General features: G+C 44.6%; 1 protein-coding gene across 5 annotated transcripts in view; it reads left to right on the plus strand.

Moving 5' to 3' along the window:
- LOC136627260 (zinc finger protein 84-like) overlaps positions 1-24,132 on the plus strand; it is a 159,748-nt gene that overhangs the window by 7,196 nt on the left and 128,420 nt on the right. For 2 of the 5 annotated variants that reach the window (XM_066602199.1, XM_066602202.1), the window contains 5 exons: positions 449-625; positions 703-826; positions 1,023-1,087; positions 2,096-2,186; positions 20,905-22,791. The exons of 1 other annotated variant lie outside the window; for it this stretch is intronic. In XM_066602199.1, the coding sequence (XP_066458296.1) occupies positions 449-625; positions 703-826; positions 1,023-1,087; positions 2,096-2,186; positions 20,905-22,319 (1,872 nt within the window). In that variant the 3' untranslated portion in view covers positions 22,320-22,791. Of the gene's footprint in view, positions 1-52; positions 626-702; positions 827-1,022; positions 1,088-2,095; positions 2,187-20,904; positions 22,792-24,132 lie in introns of those variants that run through there. 2 more of the 5 variants (XM_066602204.1, XM_066602205.1) reach the window with 1 other exon arrangement.

The following is a 24,132-nucleotide window of genomic DNA, read 5'->3' on the forward strand; positions in this document are numbered from 1 at the left end:
TCTGCTTCACAGCATTAATCAGGTCTCTTTCTGCCTGCCCCTCTGCTATTAGGACAAGACCTTCTGATACCGACACCTGGTTTCCCATCTGACTACATTACCTGCCTCATCCTTCTGTACTGCAAACTGAGACCTCCTATTGCTGACTCCTGGCTCGTTCCTGATTATTCTCCAGAGCTGCGGCTACTACACCTGAGGCTCCACCCTAGTGCCTGAACTGCTACAATAATACCATTATGTTACTGAAGAGGGGAGGGATTCTGATGATGTCTTATTACATTATTTTCATCTATGGTAAAACCAGATGATGTCACTGGAGAGGGGAGAATGTTTGATGATGTCACATTACATCATTCTTATCTATGGTGATAACAGATGATGTCACTGGAGAGGTGATGGACTCTGGAAATGCCTGTAGTGATATTTATTACTGTCTTCCCATAAACAGGATTACACTGTAGTGAAGGCCTCTAGTGATGGCTGTGGGGCACCTGTGTGTGAAGGTTTGGGTAGACCCCTGAGCCCCATCACAGAGTCGCCCCCGCACCCCCTGATACGTAAGAGGAACAATAAGGAGAAGATCCTAGAGCTCACCAAGAAGATGACGGAGCTGCTCACTGGAGAGGTGACGCTGCGGGGAATGTGGTGGACATTATACAGTAACAGGAGGGTCTGGTTGATGACTGTATGTTGTGTTGTCAGGTTCCTATAAGGTGTCAGGATGTCACCGTCTATTTCTCCATGGAAGAGTGGGAGTATATAGGAGGACACCGGGATCTGTACAAGGATATCATGATGGAGGACCACCGGCCGCTGACATCACCAGGTAATAGACGGATGTAGCAGGGGAGAGTGGGGCATGTGCCCCTGGAGCTACATGCTACTCCTGCCCCCAAACTACCACCACCAGCCCTTCTGTTACAGTAGCCTCTCCCATCACCAGGTAATAGACATAAATACACATCGTCTGTAATTATCTGTATGTGAGGAATACATTCCATCACTTTCTGTGTTTCCTGCAGTTCCATCGAGTAAGAGGAGACCCCCAGAGAGATGTCCCCGTCCTCTTCCTCCACAGGACCATCAGGTAGATGGAGATATTCCCTATGAGGTGTATGGGGGCCGGGAGGTCTTGTCTTCTGTCCTGTTTTACACAACAGAATCTACCCCTAGGCAATGGAGTTTGAGGTCATCATTTCAAGTGGCTTTTCTCATCCACTAATTTAAGGAGAAAAAATTACTTCTGCTTTACCCCCTTCACACCAGACTTCCTAGCAAAATGGCCATTGGAGCAGGGGAGGGATGCACTCATGGCCATGCAGGGAGAAGACATAGCAGGGTGTGTACACACTAACTTCCATTTTAATTGAGTTTCTCTGCTCCTAAAATGGAACAGAGAGACGTAATTATGACTGAGAGCCCTCTAAAGCAGTCACCGTATGGCGGTGGTATTGAGTCCCAGTCTTTCATACTTCGTAGTAAATACGACCCTGCCAACAGTATTAGTCTACTATCATGTTATGTGCATTTAGCTTATACACCAGGTCTCCAAATACAGGCTAAATGTTTCCATAGGGTTAAAGTGGTTTTCTCCAATATCACACATTAGTTCTGGTTGGGGTGGAATCATTAAAAGAACTATACTTACCTGACCACGGACCACCCATTCCCCGATACCACTCCCGTCCCCCGGCAGTAACGCTTTCGACGGTTATATACAGCCGTACCTAGTCAAAAACATTTTTGTTAAACATATACATTTTTGTAGACTGGATGGCTATGGGTTCCAGCTCTATGTAGGTACGTAACTCACCATATGCAATAATTTAATGTGTACAGTGCTGGCGTATATAGTTAACTGAGGCTATAGACATCATGTGAGCAGAGCCTCACGTATTCCTACTTGCTGCCGTGTTCTGAATCCTTACCGGTAGAGAATGTGAAGGGCCACGAAGTGTAAGATATAACTGAATATAAATAGTTCTTTGGTTCCTTCCTACATATTGTAGTTTTCGCCCTGCCGATTACTGCTCTTCTCTGCTCATCTAACACTTTCCACAGGATTGCTGGTGACTTTACAATATTTGTCTGACAGGGTGAAGATGTGCCCAATATTACGGCTCCGGGGGCGGATGTGAGGGGTGATGAGCGGCGGATGGAGGGGATCCCTACAGGTAACGGCCCAGGTGAGTAGCGGATGAAGCAGAGTCGCCTCCTCTAATCATTCACCCGATGTAACAATGTTGCTCTGAACTATTTAACCCTCGGTTCTGCCAGCCATGAATTCACCGATCCAGACATAATACTAAGTAAATACGGATGTGAATGTGATACCCTTATAGAAGATAACATTTAACTATGTAATGGAGCTCTACAGTATAGGTTCAACGTCTGCTGTCATTACTGAAGAAAACAATTAATTTCCCCAATTTTGGGACTAAGCTAACAAAATATACAACATGGAGACATAGACCCGGATAACAGAATATACAACATGGGGACATAGACCCGGATAACAGAATATACAACATTGAGACACAGACCCGGATAACAGAATATACAAATGGGGAAATAGACCCGGATAACAGAATATACAACATGGAGACATAGAACCGGATAACAGAATATACAACATGGAGACATAGACCCGGGTAACAGAATATACAACATTGAGACACAGACCCGGATAACAGAATATACAACATGGGGAAATAGACCCGGGTAACAGAATATACAACATTGAGACACAGACCCGGATAACAGAATATACAAATGGGGAAATAGACCCGGATAACAGAATATACAACATGGAGACATAGAACCGGATAACAGAATATACAACATGGAGACATAGACCCGGGTAACAGAATATACAACATTGAGACACAGACCCGGATAACAGAATATACAACATGGGGAAATAGACCCGGATAACAGAATATACAACATGGAGACATAGAACCGGATAACAGAATATACAACATGGAGACATAGACCCGGATAACAGAATATACAACATGGAGACATAGACCCGGATAACAGAATATACAACATGGAGACATAGACCCGGATAACAGAATATACAACATGGGGACATAGACCAAGATAACAGAATATACAATATGGAGACATAGACCCGGATAACAGAATATACAACATGGAGACATAGACCAAGATAACAGAATATACAGCATGGGAACATAGACCCGGATAACAGAATATACAACATGGAGACATAGACCCGGATAACAGAATATACAACATGGGGACAAAGACCCGGATAACAGAATATACAACATGGGGACATAGACCCGGATAACAGAATATACAACACGGGGACATAGACCCAGATAACAGAATATACAACATGGAGACATAGACCCAGATAACAGAATATACAACATGGGGACATAGACCCCGATAACAGAATATATAACATGGAGACATAGACCCAGATAACAGAATATACAACATGGAGACATAGACCCGGAGAACAGAATATGCAACATGGGGACATAGACCCGGATAACAGAATATACAACATGGGGACATAGACCCCGATAACAGAATATACAACATGGAGACATAGACCCGGAGAACAAAATATACAACATGGGGACATAGACCCGGATAACAGAATATATAACATGGAGACATAGACCCCGATAACAGAATATATAACATGGAGACATAGACCCGGATAACAGAATATGCAACGTGGGGACATAGACCCGGATAACAGAATATATAACATGGGGACATAGACCCGGATAACAGAATATACAACATGGAGACATAGACCCGGATAACAGAATATACAACATGGGGACATAGACCCGGAGAACAGAATATACAACATGGAGACATAGACCATGATAACACAATATACAACATGGAGACATAGACACGGATAACAGAATATACAATATGGAGACATAGCCCCGGATAACAGAATATACAACATGGAGACATAGACCCGGATAACAGAATATACAACATGGGGACAGAGACCCGGATAACAGAATATACAACATGGAGACATAGACCCGGATAACAGAATATACAACATGGAGACATAGACCCGGATAACAGAATATACAACATGGGGACATAGACCCGGATTACAGAATATACAACATGGGGACATAGACCCGGATAACAGAATATACAACATGGGGACATAGACCCGGATAACAGAATATACAACATGGAGACACAGACCCGGATAACAGAGTATACAACATGGGGACATAGACCCGGATAACAGAATATACAACATGGGGACATAGACCAAGATAACAGAATATACAACATGGAGACATAGACCCGGATAACAGAATATACAACATGGGGACATAGATCCGGATAACAGAATATACAACATGGAGACATAGACCCGGATAACAGAATATACAACATGGGGACATAGACCCGGATAACAGAATATACAACATGGAGACATAGACCCCTGGATAACAGAATATACAACATGGAGACATAGAGGCAGATAACAGAATATACAACACGGGGACATAGACCCAGATAACAGAATATACAACATGGAGACATAGACCCAGATAACAGAATATACAACATGGGGACATAGACCCCGATAACAGAATATATAACATGGAGACATAGACCCAGATAACAGAATATACAACATGGAGACATAGACCCGGAGAACAGAATATACAACATGGGGACATAGACCCGGATAACAGAATATACAACATGGGGAAATAGACCCGGATAACAGAATATACAACATGGAGACATAGAACCGGATAACAGAATATACAACATGGAGACATAGACCCGGGTAACAGAATATACAACATTGAGACACAGACCCGGATAACAGAATATACAACATGGGGAAATAGACCCGGATAACAGAATATACAACATGGAGACATAGAACCGGATAACAGAATATACAACATGGAGACATAGACCCGGATAACAGAATATACAACATGGAGACATAGACCCGGATAACAGAATATACAACATGGAGACATAGACCCGGATAACAGAATATACAACATGGGGACATAGACCAAGATAACAGAATATACAATATGGAGACATAGACCCGGATAACAGAATATACAACATGGAGACATAGACCAAGATAACAGAATATACAGCATGGTAACATAGACCCGGATAACAGAATATACAACATGGAGACATAGACCCGGATAACAGAATATACAACATGGGGACAAAGACCCGGATAACAGAATATACAACATGGGGACATAGACCCGGATAACAGAATATACAACACGGGGACATAGACCCAGATAACAGAATATACAACATGGAGACATAGACCCAGATAACAGAATATACAACATGGGGACATAGACCCCGATAACAGAATATATAACATGGAGACATAGACCCAGATAACAGAATATACAACATGGAGACATAGACCCGGAGAACAGAATATACAACATGGGGACATAGACCCGGATAACAGAATATACAACATGGGGACATAGACCCCGATAACAGAATATACAACATGGAGACATAGACCCGGAGAACAAAATATACAACATGGGGACATAGACCCGGATAACAGAATATATAACATGGAGACATAGACCCCGATAACAGAATATATAACATGGAGACATAGACCCGGATAACAGAATATGCAACGTGGGGACATAGACCCGGATAACAGAATATATAACATGGGGACATAGACCCGGATAACAGAATATACAACATGGAGACATAGACCCGGATAACAGAATATACAACATGGGGACATAGACCCGGAGAACAGAATATACAACATGGAGACATAGACCATGATAACACAATATACAACATGGAGACATAGACACGGATAACAGAATATACAATATGGAGACATAGCCCCGGATAACAGAATATACAACATGGAGACATAGACCCGGATAACAGAATATACAACATGGGGACAGAGACCCGGATAACAGAATATACAACATGGAGACATAGACCCGGATAACAGAATATACAACATGGAGACATAGACCCGGATAACAGAATATACAACATGGGGACATAGACCCGGATTACAGAATATACAACATGGGGACATAGACCCGGATAACAGAATATACAACATGGGGACATAGACCCGGATAACAGAATATACAACATGGAGACACAGACCCGGATAACAGAGTATACAACATGGGGACATAGACCCGGATAACAGAATATACAACATGGGGACATAGACCAAGATAACAGAATATACAACATGGAGACATAGACCCGGATAACAGAATATACAACATGGGGACATAGATCCGGATAACAGAATATACAACATGGAGACATAGACCCGGATAACAGAATATACAACATGGGGACATAGACCCGGATAACAGAATATACAACATGGAGACATAGACCCCTGGATAACAGAATATACAACATGGAGACATAGAGGCAGATAACAGAATATACAACACGGGGACATAGACCCAGATAACAGAATATACAACATGGAGACATAGACCCAGATAACAGAATATACAACATGGGGACATAGACCCCGATAACAGAATATATAACATGGAGACATAGACCCAGATAACAGAATATACAACATGGAGACATAGACCCGGAGAACAGAATATACAACATGGGGACATAGACCCGGATAACAGAATATACAACATGGGGACATAGACCCCGATAACAGAATATACAACATGGGGACATAGCCCCGGATAACAGAATATACAACATGGTGACATAGACCCGGGTAACAGAATATACAACATTGAGACACAGACCCGGATAACAGAATATACAACATGGGGAAATAGACCCGGATAACAGAATATACAACATGGAGACATAGAACCGGATAACAGAATATACAACATGGGGACATAGACCCGGATAACAGAATGTACAACATGGAGACATAGACCCGGATAACAGAATATACAACATGGAGACATAGACCCGGAGAACAGAATATACAACATGGAGACATAGACCCTGATAACAGAATATACAACATGGAGACTAGACCCGGATAACAGAATATACAACATGGAGACATAGACCCAGATAACAGAATATACAACATGGAGACATAGACCCGGATAACAGAATATACAACATGGAGACATAGACCCAGATAACAGAATATACAACATGGAGACATGGACCCGGATAACAGAATATACAACATGGGGAAATAGACCCGGATAACAGAATATACAACATGGAGACATAGACCCAGATAACAGAATATACCACATGGAGACATAGACCCAGATAACAGAATATACAACATGGAGACATAGACCCTGATAACAGAATATACAACATGGGGACATAGACCCAGATAACAGAATATACAACATGGGGACATAGCCCCGGATAACAGAATATACAACATGGGGACATAGACCCGGATAACAGAATATACAACATGGAGACATAGAACCCGATAACAGAATATACAACATGGGGATATAGACCCGTGTAACAGAATATACAACCTGGAGACTAGACCCGGATAACAGAATATACAACATGGGGACTAGACCCGGATAACAAAATATACAACATGGAGATATAGACCCGGAAAAGCAAATATACAACATGGAGACATAGACCGGATAACAGAATATACAACGTGGAGACATAGACCCGGAGAACAGAATATACAACATGGGGACATAGACCCGGATAACAGAATATACAACATGGAGACATAGACCCGGATAACAATATACAACATGGAGACATAGACCCGGATAACAGAATATACAACATGGAAACATAGACCCGGATAACAGAATATACAACATGGAGACATAGACCCGGATAACAGAATATACAACATAGAGACATAGACCCGGATAACAGAATATACAACATAGAGACATAGACCCGGATAACAGAATGTACATCATGGAGACATAGACCCGGATAACAGAATGTACAACATTGAGACATAGACCCTGATAACAGAATATACAACATGGAGACAAAGACCCAGATAACAGAATATACAACATGGAGACATAGACCGGATAACAGAATATACAACATGGGGACATTAGACCCAGATAACAGAATATACAACATGGAGACAGAGACCTGGATAACAGAATATACAACATGGAGACATAGACCGGATAACAGAATATACAACATGGGGACACAGACCCGGATAACAGAATATACAACATGGGGAAATAGACCCGGATAACAGAATATACAACATGGAGACATAGACCCGGATAACAGAATATACAACATGGAGACATAGACCCGGATAACAGAATATACAACATGGAGACATAGACCCGGATAACAGAATATACAACATGGTGACATAGACCCGGGTAACAGAATATACAACATGGAGACATGGACCCGGATAACAGAATATACAACATGGGGAAATAGACCCGGATAACAGAATATACAACATGGAGACATAGACCCAGATAACAGAATATACCACATGGAGACATAGACCCAGATAACAGAATATACATCATGGAGACATAGACCCTGATAACAGAATATACAACATGGGGACATAGACCCAGATAACAGAATATACAACATGGGGACATAGCCCCGGATAACAGAATATACAACATGGGGACATAGACCCGGATAACAGAATATACAACATGGAGACATAGACCCCGATAACAGAATATACAACATGGGGATATAGACCCGTGTAACAGAATATACAACCTGGGGGCACAGACCCGGATAACAGAATATACAACATGGGGAGATAGACCAGGGTAACAGAATATACAACATGGAGACATAGACCTGGATAACAGAATATACAACATGGAGAAATAGACCCGGATAACAGAAAATACAACATGGAGACATAGACCCGGATAACAGAAAATACAACATGGGGATACAGACCCGGATAACGGAATAGACAACATGGAGACTAGACCCAGATAACAGAATATACAACATGGGGACTAGACCCGGATAACAGAATATACAACATGGAGACTAGACCCGGATAACAGAATATACAACATGGGGACTAGACCCGGATAACAAAATATACAACATGGAGACATAGACACGGAAAAGCAAATATACAACATGGAGACATAGACTGGATAACAGAATATACAACGTGGAGACATAGACCCGGAGAACAGAATATACAACATGGGAACATTAGACCCAGATAACAGAATATACAACATGGGGACATAGACCCGGATAACAGAATATACAGCATGGGGACATAGACCCGGATAACAGAATATATAACATGGGGACATAGACCCGGATAACAGAATATACAACATGGAGACATAGACCCGGATAACAGAATATACAACATGGGGACATAGACCCGGAGAACAGAATATACAACATGGAGACATAGACCCTGATAACACAATATACAACATGGAGACATAGACACGGATAACAGAATATACAATATGGAGACATAGACCCGGATAACAGAATATACAACATGGAGGCATAGACCCGGATCACAGAATATACAACATGGAGGCATAGACCCGGATAACGGAATATACAACATGGTGACATAGACCCGGATAACAGAATATACAACATGGGGACAGAGACCCGGATAACAGAATATACAACATGGGGACATAGACCCGGATAACAGAATATACAACATGGAGACATAGACCCGGATAACAGAATATACAACATGGGGACAGAGACCCGGATAACAGAATATACAACATGGAGACATAGACCCGGATAACAGAATATACAACATGGGGACAGAGACCCGGATAACAGAATATACAACATGGGGACATAGACCCGGATTACAGAATATACAACATGGGGACATAGACCCGGGTAACAGAATATACAACATGGAGACATGGACCCGGATAACAGAATATACAACATGGGGAAATAGACCCGGATAACAGAATATACAACATGGAGACATAGACCCAGATAACAGAATATACCACATGGAGACATAGACCCAGATAACAGAATATACATCATGGAGACATAGACCCTGATAACAGAATATACAACATGGGGACATAGACCCAGATAACAGAATATACAACATGGGGACATAGCCCCGGATAACAGAATATACAACATGGGGACATAGATCCGGATAACAGAATATACAACATGGAGACATAGACCCGGTTAGCAGAATATACAACATGGGGACATAGACCCGGATAACAGAATATACAACCTGGGGGCACAGACCCGGATAACAGAATATACAACATGGAGACATAGAGGCAGATAACAGAATATACAACATGGAGACATAGAGGCAGATAACAGAATATACAACATGGAGACATAGACCTGGATAACAGAATATACAACATGGAGACATAGACCCGGGTAACAGAATATACAACATGGAGACACAGAGGCAGATAACAGAGTATACAACATGGGGACCCTGATAACAGAATGCAGAACAGGGAGACAAAGACTAAAAATAATACTATTGCGATGGTTGCTATTAGTTCTCTTGGTGGTTATAAGCCATAGATAGTATATACTTACTTGTCTAGAACCTTCTTCTTTGTATATTCGGATAATTAAATGCAGATTTTTATATGTTTCACAGTATATAGTATTTTTTGATTGGTTACACTCCTCTTCGTTGCTCGTATAACACTGTTATAATGTAGGGATGAAGGTTTGGTCTCTTTTGTGGATGATAATCATCGTTTGTAATGTGTGACAATGTTCTCTGGAGGGATGGAATGAATGTGCAAGGAATAGACAAACAGAAATACATCGCTGATTACAAAAATGAAACTGATTCATCTGCATCGCCTCAAGATTTGCCGCACTCACAAAGCCTAAAAATGAGAGGGAGTAACCTTGGCCGGCCAGTATGACTCGTAAGTCACGCCACCTCTCCCTTCTTTCTCTATAGTGACCGTTCGGTTGTTCCTTCGTGGCGTGTGCAATGATTTCATGTGGCTGTGCCAATCATCCAGTTATATTTTGCTACATATGTGGCTGTTATACGACAAGCAAACAAAGGCAAGATATTGCACCTTTTGCGAAAAATGCCTTTTTGCAATTCTTTAGGATTAAACTAGCAGTTCAGAACAAACGTGGGCTCCTCACAAAGTGTACTATGCATTTTCGAATGGGTTGAGGAACTGGAAAAGTCGAAAAAGAGAATCAATGCTGTTTGGTGTACCCATAAGCCAAGAAATCACAGTAACCACTGCTACTTCTGCAGTGAAGATCATGGGCCATGCCAGTACGAGTTATTGTAACATTGTGTCCCAATATGCCATTTGCCATGAGACCAGTGCCCCATGGTGAATCCATCCCTGTGCCATCCCCATCCAATGTCAAGCCCCCAACAGACACCAATTCAGACAGTGATACAAGTACAAACCAGACAGTATGGAGGATGAAACCCCAGCGCCATTTTCCAGCATCAACTGAATGGTTTTGTTTGTGATCTGAATTCACCTAAAGACGCATCAGAGTTGTCAGGATCAGGACTTTATGCAAAGAATGTACTGTGCCCTAATACGAGATTCTCCTGGTACAGACCCCGAGAAGCAGAATTTGGTATATTGTTGAGACATTCCGGCAGTCATGAAATACTTCCACATTAATTATAATTCAGGAGAGTGGAGGTTGTTCATAGATGCCGGCACATCCCGTTTAAAGGGTGTTTTATTACACAATCCTAGCATCCATCCATTCCAGTAGCGCATTCTGTGGCTATGAAAGAGACGAAAACCTTAGATTCTGCTGGAAAGTGTGCAGTACAGACTTCATGAATGGTCTGTGTGCGGGGATTCTAGGTGATTGCCATATTGCTCGGCCAACAAGCAGGCTGCACCAATTGTCTTTGCTTTTCGTGTGACTGGAACTTCAGAGCTAGGACTGAACATTGGGTTCGGAAGCAGCAGCCAGTCAGAAGTACCTTCACACCTGGCAAAAAAAACATTGCTTCACTTCCACTGGTTGATCCCTCGAAAGTACTGTTTCCACCATTACACAAATAACCAGGCATAATGAAGCAATTCGTGACCGCCTTAAGCAGGGACAGTAAATGCTTTCAGTACCTTGGTGTTAAGTTTCCATCAATCACTTCTGAAAAAAATCAAAGCTGCCATTCTTATAGGCCCACAAATACGAAAATTAATATTTGAGAAAACCATGAGTGAGTGCAAAGTGCGAGCATGGACCGCATCCAGAAATGGGGTACAAAACCTTTGGGGAACACGAAGCCTGCAAATCACACTATCGTATCGACGAAATGTTGGAATCCTATAAACTGCTTGGTTGCAACATGAGCGTCAAGGTTCACTTTCTTTCCTGACAATTTTGGTGATTTTACGGAAGAACATGGCGAGCGCTTACATCAGGATATTAAAGGGATGGAAAAGAGATATCAGGTAAAGTGGACGGCACATATGATGGATGTGGAAACAAGACTGTACGGACGAACACTAAAGAAAATCCAAAAAGAGGACATTTCCAGGGGAGCCAAGTGGTAAATGTTAGGCATGTTTGCATTTTCACACATTACAAACGCCATATATGAAGGTCATAAAAAAAATTACATTGTGGTAATTTTCACATTTTCGGGATTTGAAAAAAAACCTGACGTGATACAGAATTTTGAAGGTAATTTTTGGAATCTGTGGATAAAATCCATTCCGATACACCTCTTTATTTCATAACAACAAAACCTTGTCATATCTATGTCATATATTACCGCTAGAGATGAGCGAGCGTACTCGTCCGAGCTTGATACTCATTCGAGTATTAGCGTGTTCGAGATGCTCGTTACTCGTGACGAGCACCACGCGATGTTCGAGTTACTTTCACTTTCATCTCTGAGACGTTAGCGCGCTTTTCTGGCCAATAGAAAGACAGGGAAAGCATTACAACTTCCCCCTGTGACGTTCAAGCCCTATACCACCCCCCTGCTGTGAGTGGCTGGGGAGATCAGGTGTCACCCGAGTATATAAATCGGCCCCTCCCGCGGCTCGCCACAGATGCATTCTGACATAGTTCAGGGAAAGTGCTGCTGGTGCCGGAGCTGCTATAGGGAGAGCGTTAGGATTGATTTTAGGCTTCAAGAACCCCAACGGTCCTTCTTCGGGCCACATCTGACCGTGTGCAGTACTGTTGAGGCTGCTTTTTGCAGTGCTGCACATTTTTTTTTTTTTTTTCTGTATATCGGCCGTGCAGAGCATTGCGTCCTGCAGTAATTTTACATAGTCCAGGGCCAGTAGTGGTGAGGCAGGGACAGTGAAAGACATATACAGTCTATTTAGGCAGTGGGCTTTTCCAAAGAAATTTGGGAAAAAAAATCTATTTGGGCTGCCTGTGACCGTCCTGACTGTACTGCGTCTCTGCTGGGGGTAGTTGTCCTAATTCATACGCAGTCAGCTAAGTGTTACAGCAGGCTTGCGCAAAATTCTTTCCTGGCTCTGCGTTGCCTCTTACATCACCGCTGTCATCCTGTCCAGAGTGAAACAGTCTGCAGTAATTTTACATAGTCCAGGGCCAGTAGTGGTGGTGAGGCAGGGACAGTGAAAGACATATACAGTCTATATAGGCAGTGGGTTTTTCCAAAAAAATTTGGGAAAAAAAATCTATTTGGGCTGCCTGTGACCGTCCTCAGTGTACTGCGTCTCTGCTGGGGGTAGTTGTCCTAATTCATACGCAGCCAGGTAAGTGTTACAGCAGGCTTGCGCAAAATTCTTTCCTGGCTCTGCTGTGCGTTCCGTAAGCGAAGTCAGCCTCCAACCACAGGCCAATAAGCGGCACATTTAATTACAGCGTTCTGTTTCTGCACTACTGGTAATACAATACAGCATGCTGAGGGGTAGGGGTAGGCCTAGAGAAAGTGGACGCGGGCGAGAACGCGGAGGCCCAAGTCAGGGTGTGGGCACAGGCCGAGCTCCTGATCCAGGTGTATCGCAGCCGACGTCTGCGGGATTAGGGGAGAGGCACGTTTCTGGCGTCCCCAGATTCATCTCACAATTAATGGGTCCACGCGGTAGACCTTTATTAGAAAATGAGCAGTGTGAGCAGGTCCTGTCGTGGATGGCAGAAAGTGCATCCAGCAATCTATCGACCACCCAGAGTTCTGCGCCGTCCACTGCTGCAACTCTGAATCCTCTGGCTGCTGCTCCTCCTTCCTCCCAGCCTCCTCACTCCATTACAATGACACATTCTGAGGAGCAGGCAGACTCCCAGGAACTGTTCTCGGGCTCCTGCCCAGAATGGGCAGCAATGGTTCCGAATCCTCTCCCACTGGAGGAGTTTGTCGTGACCGATGCCCAACCTTTGGAAAGTTCCCGGGGTCCGGGGGATGAGGCTGGGGACTTCCGGCAACTGTCTCAAGAGCTTTCAGTGGGTGAGGAGGACGATGACGATGAGACACAGTTGTATATCACTCCGGTAGTAGTAAATGGAGAAAGTCCGAGGGAGGAGCGCACAGAGGATTCGGAGGAAGAGCAGCAGGACGATGAGGTGACTGACCCCACCTGGTTTGCTACGCCTACTGAGGACAGGTCTTCAGAGGGGGAGGCAAGTGCAGCAGAAGGGCAGGTTGGAAGAGGCAGTGCGGTGGCCAGGGGTAGAGGCAGGGCCAGACCGAATAATCCACCAACTGTTTCCCAAAGCGCCCCCTTACGCCATGCCACCCTGCAGAGGCCGAGGTGCTCAAAGGTCTGGCAGTTTTTCACTGAGAGTGCAGACGACCGACGAACAGTGGTGTGCAACCTTTGTCGCGCCAAGATCAGCCGGGGAGCCACCACCACCAGCCTCACCACCACCAGCATGCGCAGACATATGATGGCCAAGCACCCCACAAGGTGGGACGAAGGCCGTTCACCACCTCCGGTTTGCACCGCTGCCTCTCCCCCTGTGCCCCAACCTGCCACTGAGATCCAACCCCCCTCTCAGGACACAGGCACTACCGTCTCCTGGCCTGCACCCACACCCTCACCTCCGCTGTCCTCGGCCCCATCCACCAATGTCTCTCAGCGCACCGTCCAGCCGTCGCTAGCGCAAGTGTTGGAGCGCAAGCGCAAGTACGCCGACGTGCACCCTAACGCTCAAGCGTTAAACGTGCACATAGCCAAATTTATCAGCCTGGAGATGTTGCCGTATAGGGTTGTGGAAACTGAGGCTTTCAAAGGTATGATGGCGGGGGCGGCCCCGCGCTACTCAGTTCCTAGTCGCCACTACTTTTCCCGATGTGCCGTCCCAGCCCTGCACGACCACGTCTCCCGGAACATTGTACGCGCCCTCACCAACGCGGTTACTGCCAAGGTCCACTTTAACAATGGACACGTGGACAAGCACAGGCGGGCAGGGCCACTATATCTCGCTGACGGCACATTGGGTGAATTTAGTGGAGGCTGGGACAGAGTCAGAGCCTGGGACCGCTCACGTCCTACCCACCCCCAGAATTGCGAGCCCCAGCTCGGTGGTGGTATCTGCGGCAGTGTATGCTTCCTCCATTAAACCACCCTCCTCCTCCTCCTCCTACGCAACCTCTGTCTCGCAATCAAGATGTGTCAGCAGCAGCATGTCGCCAGCAGTCGGTGTCGCGCGGCAAGGCAGCACAGCAGTGGGCAAGCGTCAGCAGGCCGTGCTGAAACTACTCAGCTTAGGAGAGAAGAGGCACACGGCCCACGAACTGCTGCAGGGTCTGGCAGAGCAGACTGACCGCTGGCTTGCGCCGCTGAGCCTCCAACCAGGCATGCTCGTGTGTGACAACGGCCGTAACCTGGTGGCGGCTCTGCAGCTCGGCAGCCTCACGCACGTGCCATGCCTGGCCCACGTCTTTAATTTGGTGGTTCACCGCTTTCTGAAAAGCTACCATCGCTTGTCAGACCTGCTCGGAAAGGTGCGCCGGCTCTGCGCACATTTCCGCAAGTCCCACACGGACGCTGCCACCCTGCGGACCCTGCAACATCGGTTTCATCTGCCAGTGCACCGACTGCTGTGCGACGTGCCCACACGGTGGAACTCTACGCTCCACATGTTGGCCAGGCTCTATGAGCAGCGTAGAGCTATAGTGGAATGCCAACTCCAACATGGGCGGCGCAGTGGGAGTCAGCCTCCTCAATTCTTTACAGAAGAGTGGGCCTGGTTGGCAGACATCTGCCAGGTCCTTGGAAACTTTGAGGAGTCTACCCAGATGGTGAGCAGCGATGCTGCAATCATTAGCGTCACCATTCCTCTGCTATGCCTCTTGAGAAGTTCCCTGCAAAGCATAAAGGCAGACGCTTTGCGCTCGGAAACAGAGGCGGGGGAAGACAGTATGTCGCTGGATAGTCAGAGCACCCTCATGTCTATATCTCAGCGTGTTGAGGAGGAGGAGCATGAGGAGGAGGGGGAAGAGACAGCTTGGCCCACTGCTGAGGGTACCCATGCTGCTTGCCTGTCATCCTTTCAGCGTGTATGGCCTGAGGAGGAGGAGGAGGATCCTGAAAGTGATCTTCCTAGTGAGGACAGCCGTGTCTTGCATACAGGTACCCTGGCACACATGGCTGACTTCATGTTAGGATGCCTTTCTCGTGACCCTCGCGTTACACGCATTCTGGCCACTACGGATTACTGGGTGTACACACTGCTCGACCCACGGTATAAGGAGAACCTTTCCACTCTCATACCCGAAGAGGAAAGGGGTTCGAGAGTGATGCTATACCACAGGACCCTGGCAGACAAGCTGATGGTAAAATTCCCATCCAACAGCGCTAGTGGCAGAAGGCACAGTTCCGAGGGCCAGGTAGCAGGGGAGGCGCGGAGATCAGGCAGCATGTACAGCACAGGCAGGGGAACACTCTCCAAGGCCTTTGCCAGCTTTATGGCTCCTCAGCAAGACTGTGTCACTGCTCCCCAGTCAAGGCTGAGTCGGCGGGAGCACTGTAAAAGGATGCTGAGGGAGTACGTAGCCGATCGCACGACCGTCCCCCGTGACGCCTCTGCCCCCTACAACTACTGGGTGTCGAAGCTGAACACGTGGCCTGAACTCGCGCTGTATGCCCTGGAGGTGCTTGCATGTCCTGCAGCTAGCCTCTTGTCAGAGAGGGTGTTTAGTGTGGCTGGGGGAATCATCACAGATAAGCGTACCCGCCTGTCAACCGACAGTGCCGACAGGCTTACACTCATCAAGATGAACAAAGCCTGGATTTCCCCAGACTTCTCTTCTCCACCAGCGGACAGCAGCGATACCTAAGCAATACGTAGGCTGCACCCGCGGATGGAAGCATCGTTCTCTCTCACCATCCAAAACGGGGACCTTTTCGCTTCATCAATCTGTGTATAATATTCCTCCTCCTCCTCCTCTCTCCTCCTCCTGAAACCTCACGTAATCACGCCGAACGGGCAATTTTTCTTAGGCCCACAAGGCTCAGTGATATTACTTTTGTAAACAATGTTTATACGTTTCAATGCTCATTAAAGCGTTGAAACTTTCACCTGAACCAATTTTTATTTTAACTGGGCTGCCTCCAGGCCTAGTTACAAATTAAGCCACATTAACCAAAGGGATTAATGGGTTTCACCTGCCCTCTTGGTTGGGCATGGGCAATTTTTCTGAGGTACATGAGTACTGTTGGTACACCAATTTTTTGGGGCCCTCGCCTACAGTGTAATCCAATTAATTTTTATGGGCTTCGCCAGCACTCATGGTACAGCAAGGTGTGTGGGGTTGGCCTACACGTTTGCTACATAAATGTAACTGGGGCCTTGTCTATACTGCAACTACTGAAATGTCAAAGAGATTGTTATCTCCCTAAACTGCTGCAACGGGAATGTTACTTTGGCCTGTCTTGACTGCTACTACTACTGAAATGGAACTAATACTGTGCTCCCCCTATACTGCTGCTAGTGATATGTTACTGGGGCCTGTCTAGACTGCTACTACTACTGAAATAGAACTAATACTGTGCTCCCCCTATACTGCTGCTAGTGATATGTTACTGGGGCCTGTCTTGACTGCTACTACTACTGAAATGGAACTAATACTGTGCTCCCCCTATCCTGCTGCTAGTGATATGTTACTGGGGCCTGTCTTGACTGCTACTACTACTGAAATGGAACTAATACTGTGCTCCCCCTATACTGCTGCTAATTTTTTGCCAACCTGCATTAAAGCTGACGTTACATCAGCTGTGCTGGGCACTGCAATGGGATATATTTATGTACCGCCGGTGGGTTCCACACTAATACTGTGCTCCCCCTATACTGCTGCTAGTGATATGTTACTGGGGCCTGTCTTGACTGCTACTACTGCTGAAATGGAACTAATACTGTGCTCCCCCTATACTGCTGCTAATTTTTTGCCAACCTGCATTAAAGCTGACGTTACATCAGCTGTGCTGGGCACTGCAATGGGATATATTTATGTACCGCCGGTGGGTTCCAGGGAGCCACCCATGCTGTCGGTCCTCACGGAGTTGTAACTGCATGTGTCCACTTCTAAAGAACCCCAGTCTGACTGGGGCATGCAGTGTGGGCCGAAGCCCACCTGCATTAAACATGACATTACCTCAGCTGTGATGGGCAATGCAATGGGATATATTTATGTACCGCCGGTGGCTTCCTGGCACCCACCCATGCTGTCGGTCCACAGGGACTTCACAATAGGGAGTTGTACCTGCCTGTGTCTATGAATTAAAAACCCCGGTCAGGTTGGGGCATGCAGTGTGGGCCGAAGCCCACCTGCATTTAATCTGACGTTAGCTCTGCTGTCCAAGGCACTGCAATAGGATACATTTATGTACAGCCGGTGGGTTCCAGGGAGCCACCCATGCTGTGGGTGCACACGGAATTCCCATTGCGGAGTTGTACCTGCCTGTGACTATTTATAAAAAACTGCGGTCTGACTGGGGCATGCAGACACCTTGACAGAATGAATAGTGTGTGGCACATAGGTTCCCCATTGCTATGCCCACGTGTGCAGCTCCTGATGGAGGTGGCACAGGATTGGATTTCTCATTGCTTCTGTACAGCATTGTGGGCTATCGCCCCGCCCCTTTTAAAGAGGGTCGCTGCCTAGCCATGCCAACCCTCTGCAGTGTGTGCCTGCGGTTCCTCCTCATGGCAGACACACTTATAAATAGACATGAGGGTGGTGTGGCATGAGGGCAGCTGAAGGCTGCGCAGTGACACTTTGGTGTGCGCTGTGGACACTGGGTCGTGCAGGGGGGGGGGGATTGGGCAGCATGTAACCCAGGAGAAATGGCAGCGGAGTGTCATGCAGGCAGTGATTGTGCTTTGTTGTAGGTAGTGTGGGGCTTAGCTAAGGTATCCATTGCTAATGAGGGCTTTTCAGAAGTAAAAGTTGTTGGGAGGGGGGGGGGGCCCACTCTTGCCGCTATAGTGGCTTAATAGTGGGACCTGGGAACTTGAGATGCAGCCCAACATGTAGCCCCTCGCCTGCCCTATCCGTTGCTGTGTCATTCCCATCACTTTCTTGAATTGCCCAGATTTTCACAAATGAAAACCTTAGCGAGCATCGGCGATATGCAAAAATGCTCGGGTCGCCCATTGACTTCAATGGGGTTCGTTATTCGAAACGAACCCTCGAGCATCGCGAAAATTTCGTCCCGAGTAACGAGCACCCGAGCATTTTGGTGCTCGCTCATCTCTAATTACCACTAATGAAGCCAAGTCTAATTCACACATTGGGTGATTTTGCTATTTTCTCTGGCTTTTGTATTACACTGAGACGTCCAATGTAAGGTATTACAACTTGGTGGAACATTTACGAATATTGTTCACTTTGAATTTTGGTTTCTTTGGGATAAATAAGTTCATTAAATACATGAGAGTAAAAATTACTGAAAATGTTCCTGAAAAATATAAAAGAAATGATTTGGATTTATTCCAGAAAATGACAGTGGCTTTTAGGAGCGATAAGCAGATTGTTCAGGCGGGAATCATTAAAACATTAAGCTGGTAATATTACCTAAGATTTTATACATCTCCCTGCTGGAGTTAGACAAACTGAAACAAAGTTACTGGAACAAGATATTTTCAAATATATATATAAAAAAAGTTAAAAAGCCAGAATTTCATGGAAAGTGATGGCATTGAGTAGTAGGGTAGGCGGCTTGTCTGTTCCAAATGCCCAATTATTATAAGGCAGCACATGGCGAGTATCAGCCTTCTTGTCAACAGGCCACTTCAGGTGAAGCTCGAAGACGATCTTATGAAAACCTTTGGATGGAATGCCTTATTACAGTTAACCCTTTAAATAAATATTATTGGAAGCCCCATTTGTAAGATTTTGTTAGACTGGGCTTAAATGTAATTTGTCAAAACATTTGTAAAAAGCTTATATTGTGCAGAATTTCCATTTTATGTGTCTGATAACAGATTTATAAATGTTTTTGTAGTTATACTCCTCTTCTTTGTATATTGATATGAAGGAGTAACCTTACTATTTGTCAATATATTGGGGGGGGGGGGTTGTCAATGAATTATTATGTGTTCAGACTCTCGGTATTACTACTCTATTTTTTGGTCTGATATAACATTTTTGTGAATTCATTTTGATGCATATGTAAAACTAATTACTTATTTTAGTTATCGTTGACTTATCAATCTGGTATGCCTAATTATTATTATGATGCACCGGAAAAGCAAACACGTGGCACAGTATGGTGTCTCAGGCTTCTCTTCTGAAGCACGTTTATTGATTACATCTTATATGGTAAACTTGTCAGAAGTTGATCATGTACTCGCCTCACACTCTCAGCATCCAATCCAATTACATTAAGCATTTTATAGCGAGGTTATTGTGTGCGCATTAATAAGCATTTCATAAGGAATTCCATTCAATAATAATAAAATCAGTTTTGTTCTCGGCAGATGACTGGACCAAGAGCTCAGAGGGACATCTGATATCTTTAAATGCTGTTGGTATCTCAGAGGATACATATGAAGAGCATGTTATTATCCCAGATATAGCATCAGACCTTCACTGCAAATATCTGTCATCTGATCCTCTTACACAGCGACTGTCTTTTGATTCATCACAGACTGATAGACAGGAGAAAAGTCATAGAAAGAATGTTCAACATAAAAGAGCTCACACAGGGGAGAAGCCATCATATTCATGTTCACTATGTGGAAAATCTTTTCCCCAGAAATCAGTTCTTGTAAGACATGGGAGAAGTCACACAGGAGAGAAGCCGTATTCATGTGCAGAATGTGGGAAATGCTTCATTCAGAGATCAGATCTTGTGAGACATGGGAGAAGTCACACAGGAGAGAAGCCGTATTCATGTTCAGAATGTGGGAAATGCTTTACTCAAAAATCAAATCTTATTAAACATGAATATATTCATAGAGGGGAGAGGATGTATTCATGTTCAGATTGTGGCAAATATTTTACCCAGAAATCACATCTTGTTACACATGAGAGAGTTCACACAGGGAAAAGACCATATTCATGTTCAGAATGTGGAAAATGTTTTGCTCGGAAATCAAATCTTATTACACATGAATGTATAAATAGAGTGGAGAAACCATATTCATGTACAAGTTGTGGCAAAGGTTTTACCCATAAATCAAGACTTGTCAAACATGAGAGAATTCACACAGTGAAGAAGCCATATTCCTGTTCAGAATGTGGGAAACGTTTTACTTGGAAATCACATCTTATTATACATGAAAGTACTCATAGTGGAGAGAAACCGTATTCATGTTCAGATTGTGGCAAATGTTTTAGTCACATATCATATGTAGTAAAACATCTGAGAATTCACAAAGGAGAGAAGCCATTTTCATGTCCAGAATGTGGCAAATCTTTTACTCGGAAATCAAGTCTTGTTGCACATGAAATTTCTCACAGAGGAGAAAAGCCGTATTCATGTTCAGAATGTGGAAAATGTTTTACCCAGAAATCACATCTTGTGAGACATGGGAGAAGTCACACAGGGGATAAGCCCCATTCATGTTCAGAATGTGGGAAATGCTTTATCACTAAATTTAGGCTTAGGGATCATCAGAGAATCCATACAGGGGAGAAGCCATTTTCATGTTCAGAATGTGGTAAATGTTTTACTCAGAAATCAAATCTTGCTACACATGAGAGAACTCACACAGGAGAGAAGCCGTATTCATGTGCAGAATGTGGGAAATGCTTTACTCAGAAATCAGGTCTTGTTGCACATAAGAGAAGTCACACAGGCAATAAACCATTTTCATGTCTGGAATGTGGCAAATGTTTTACCCAAGAATCACATCTACTTAAGCATCAAAGAACTCACACAAGGAAGTAGCCATTTTTTAAGTCATCCTATTAACACATAGTCCAAAAAAATTCTCTAACAGTAAAGCCACATGTCATGTGAGCAGTAAATGATGATTAATGTATGCAATTACTAATAAATGTCTGTTACCCAAAAAGCACATACAATTCAGATAACACATCGATAAATCAGCCTTGTGTGCAAAATATATCACATTAATATAATTGCTACTCAGAACTTGTTAGGGACCTTTCACACGGGCCAGAAAATTCTGCAACACTGTTGTGAAATATGCCCGCTGCGGAATATTCAGTACACAAATATACACTGCTAATGGAATTGACAACAGAATTCTGCCAGCAATTCTGCATCAAAACCCACAGTTAGCCTTACGGACTTCGGTACAAACTTCCAAGACGCATATTTCTCCACGCTGCGGTGGAATATTCCGTCCTGTGCAAAAGATCCCTTACTAGTCTCTAATAAATATTTGGTTTTGAAACGTATCTGCTTGTTTTATGTTTGTGCTGATCTTACTTTATTCCTTAGAGGGTCAGATGCTGCATCAGATCCCATAGAGTTGAGGGAGATCTTGCATGTGATTTGTGTATAAATACGGAAGGGAGAACTACAGTCCGGAGCCCTGACTTGGTAGAATTTATTAGGACACGTTCTGCTTTTAATAAGGTCCTCTTATTGGTGATAATTATATTGAAATGCTGAACCAGGCTGTGGAATCTCTTGTTGTTCCTATAGCTAGGAGGAGAAGAAGAGGAAGGAGAAGTTCAGTGGTTAGTGCTGGGGTCCTAGCTTCAAATCTGACCAAGGACAACATCTGCATGGAGCTTGTATGTTCTCCCTGTGTGTAGCTGTTCAGGCACTAAGGTGGAGCCGCAGGGGTAGCAACCTGAGGTCTGGAAAGTAGCCAGATAGAAAGCCAGGAGTCAGCAATGGGAAGTCTTGGATTGCAGTACAATGGATGAAGCAGGTAACATAGTCAAGAGGGAAGCCAGGTAATAAAGGTTAGTTGGAAAGGAGCAGGTTTAGGAGATGACGCTTGATCCAGGCTATAGGGCACAATAATCTTGGAAGGAGCAAAGGCCAGGCTTTTGTAGGAAATCCTAATTGGAAGCAAGGCAGGGCCAGGACAGAGAGGCAGGAACTGATACTGTCTTTGTGTGGGTTTCCTGCCACAATACAAAAACATACTAATAGGTGAACAAGAACTGTGAGCCCCAATGGGATTCATCCATCTAAATATCAGTTGATGTGCATATGCATATGGATGTGCTTATTATGATACACAAGGAGAACATACAAATTCCATGCAGATGTTGTCTCTGGTCAGATTTGAACCTAGGACCTCAATGCTGCAAGGCAACAGTGCTAAGCACTGAGCCACAGAGCCACCATCATCATCATCGCCATCATCACCACCACCACATTTCTGATGGGATAAACTGCCCGAGGTTTGGGGTTGCTCTAAACTGAACCTTTCGAGTTATTTTCTTTCTATGTTTAGTTACTGCCTATGTAAAATGATGTTATGTAGTTGAAGCCAGGCAGTGCTGATGGCTGGTTACTGAGAACAAAAAGAGTGCCACAGCGGGCATGTTTATAGATGGCTCCGAAGTGATAATTAGGGGAGCTTTGTATTCCTGCATCGAGTTGAGTTCAACGTGTGATGCAGCTGATTCTAGAACGAGGCAGAGTAGGAGTGAGAAAAGCGCGATACGCACTGGAAAAGTAAGGTCCGCACAAACTCCGTGGAGATAGATGATTTAAGTGACAGAGGTGAATAGCTCGTGTCCGAAACTGAGTGCAGAAAGAGAGCGAGAGACTC

The sequence above is a fragment of the Eleutherodactylus coqui genome, chromosome 5 (genome assembly GCF_035609145.1).
Source record: "Eleutherodactylus coqui strain aEleCoq1 chromosome 5, aEleCoq1.hap1, whole genome shotgun sequence".
In the NCBI taxonomy this organism is placed as follows: Eukaryota; Metazoa; Chordata; class Amphibia; order Anura; family Eleutherodactylidae; genus Eleutherodactylus; species Eleutherodactylus coqui.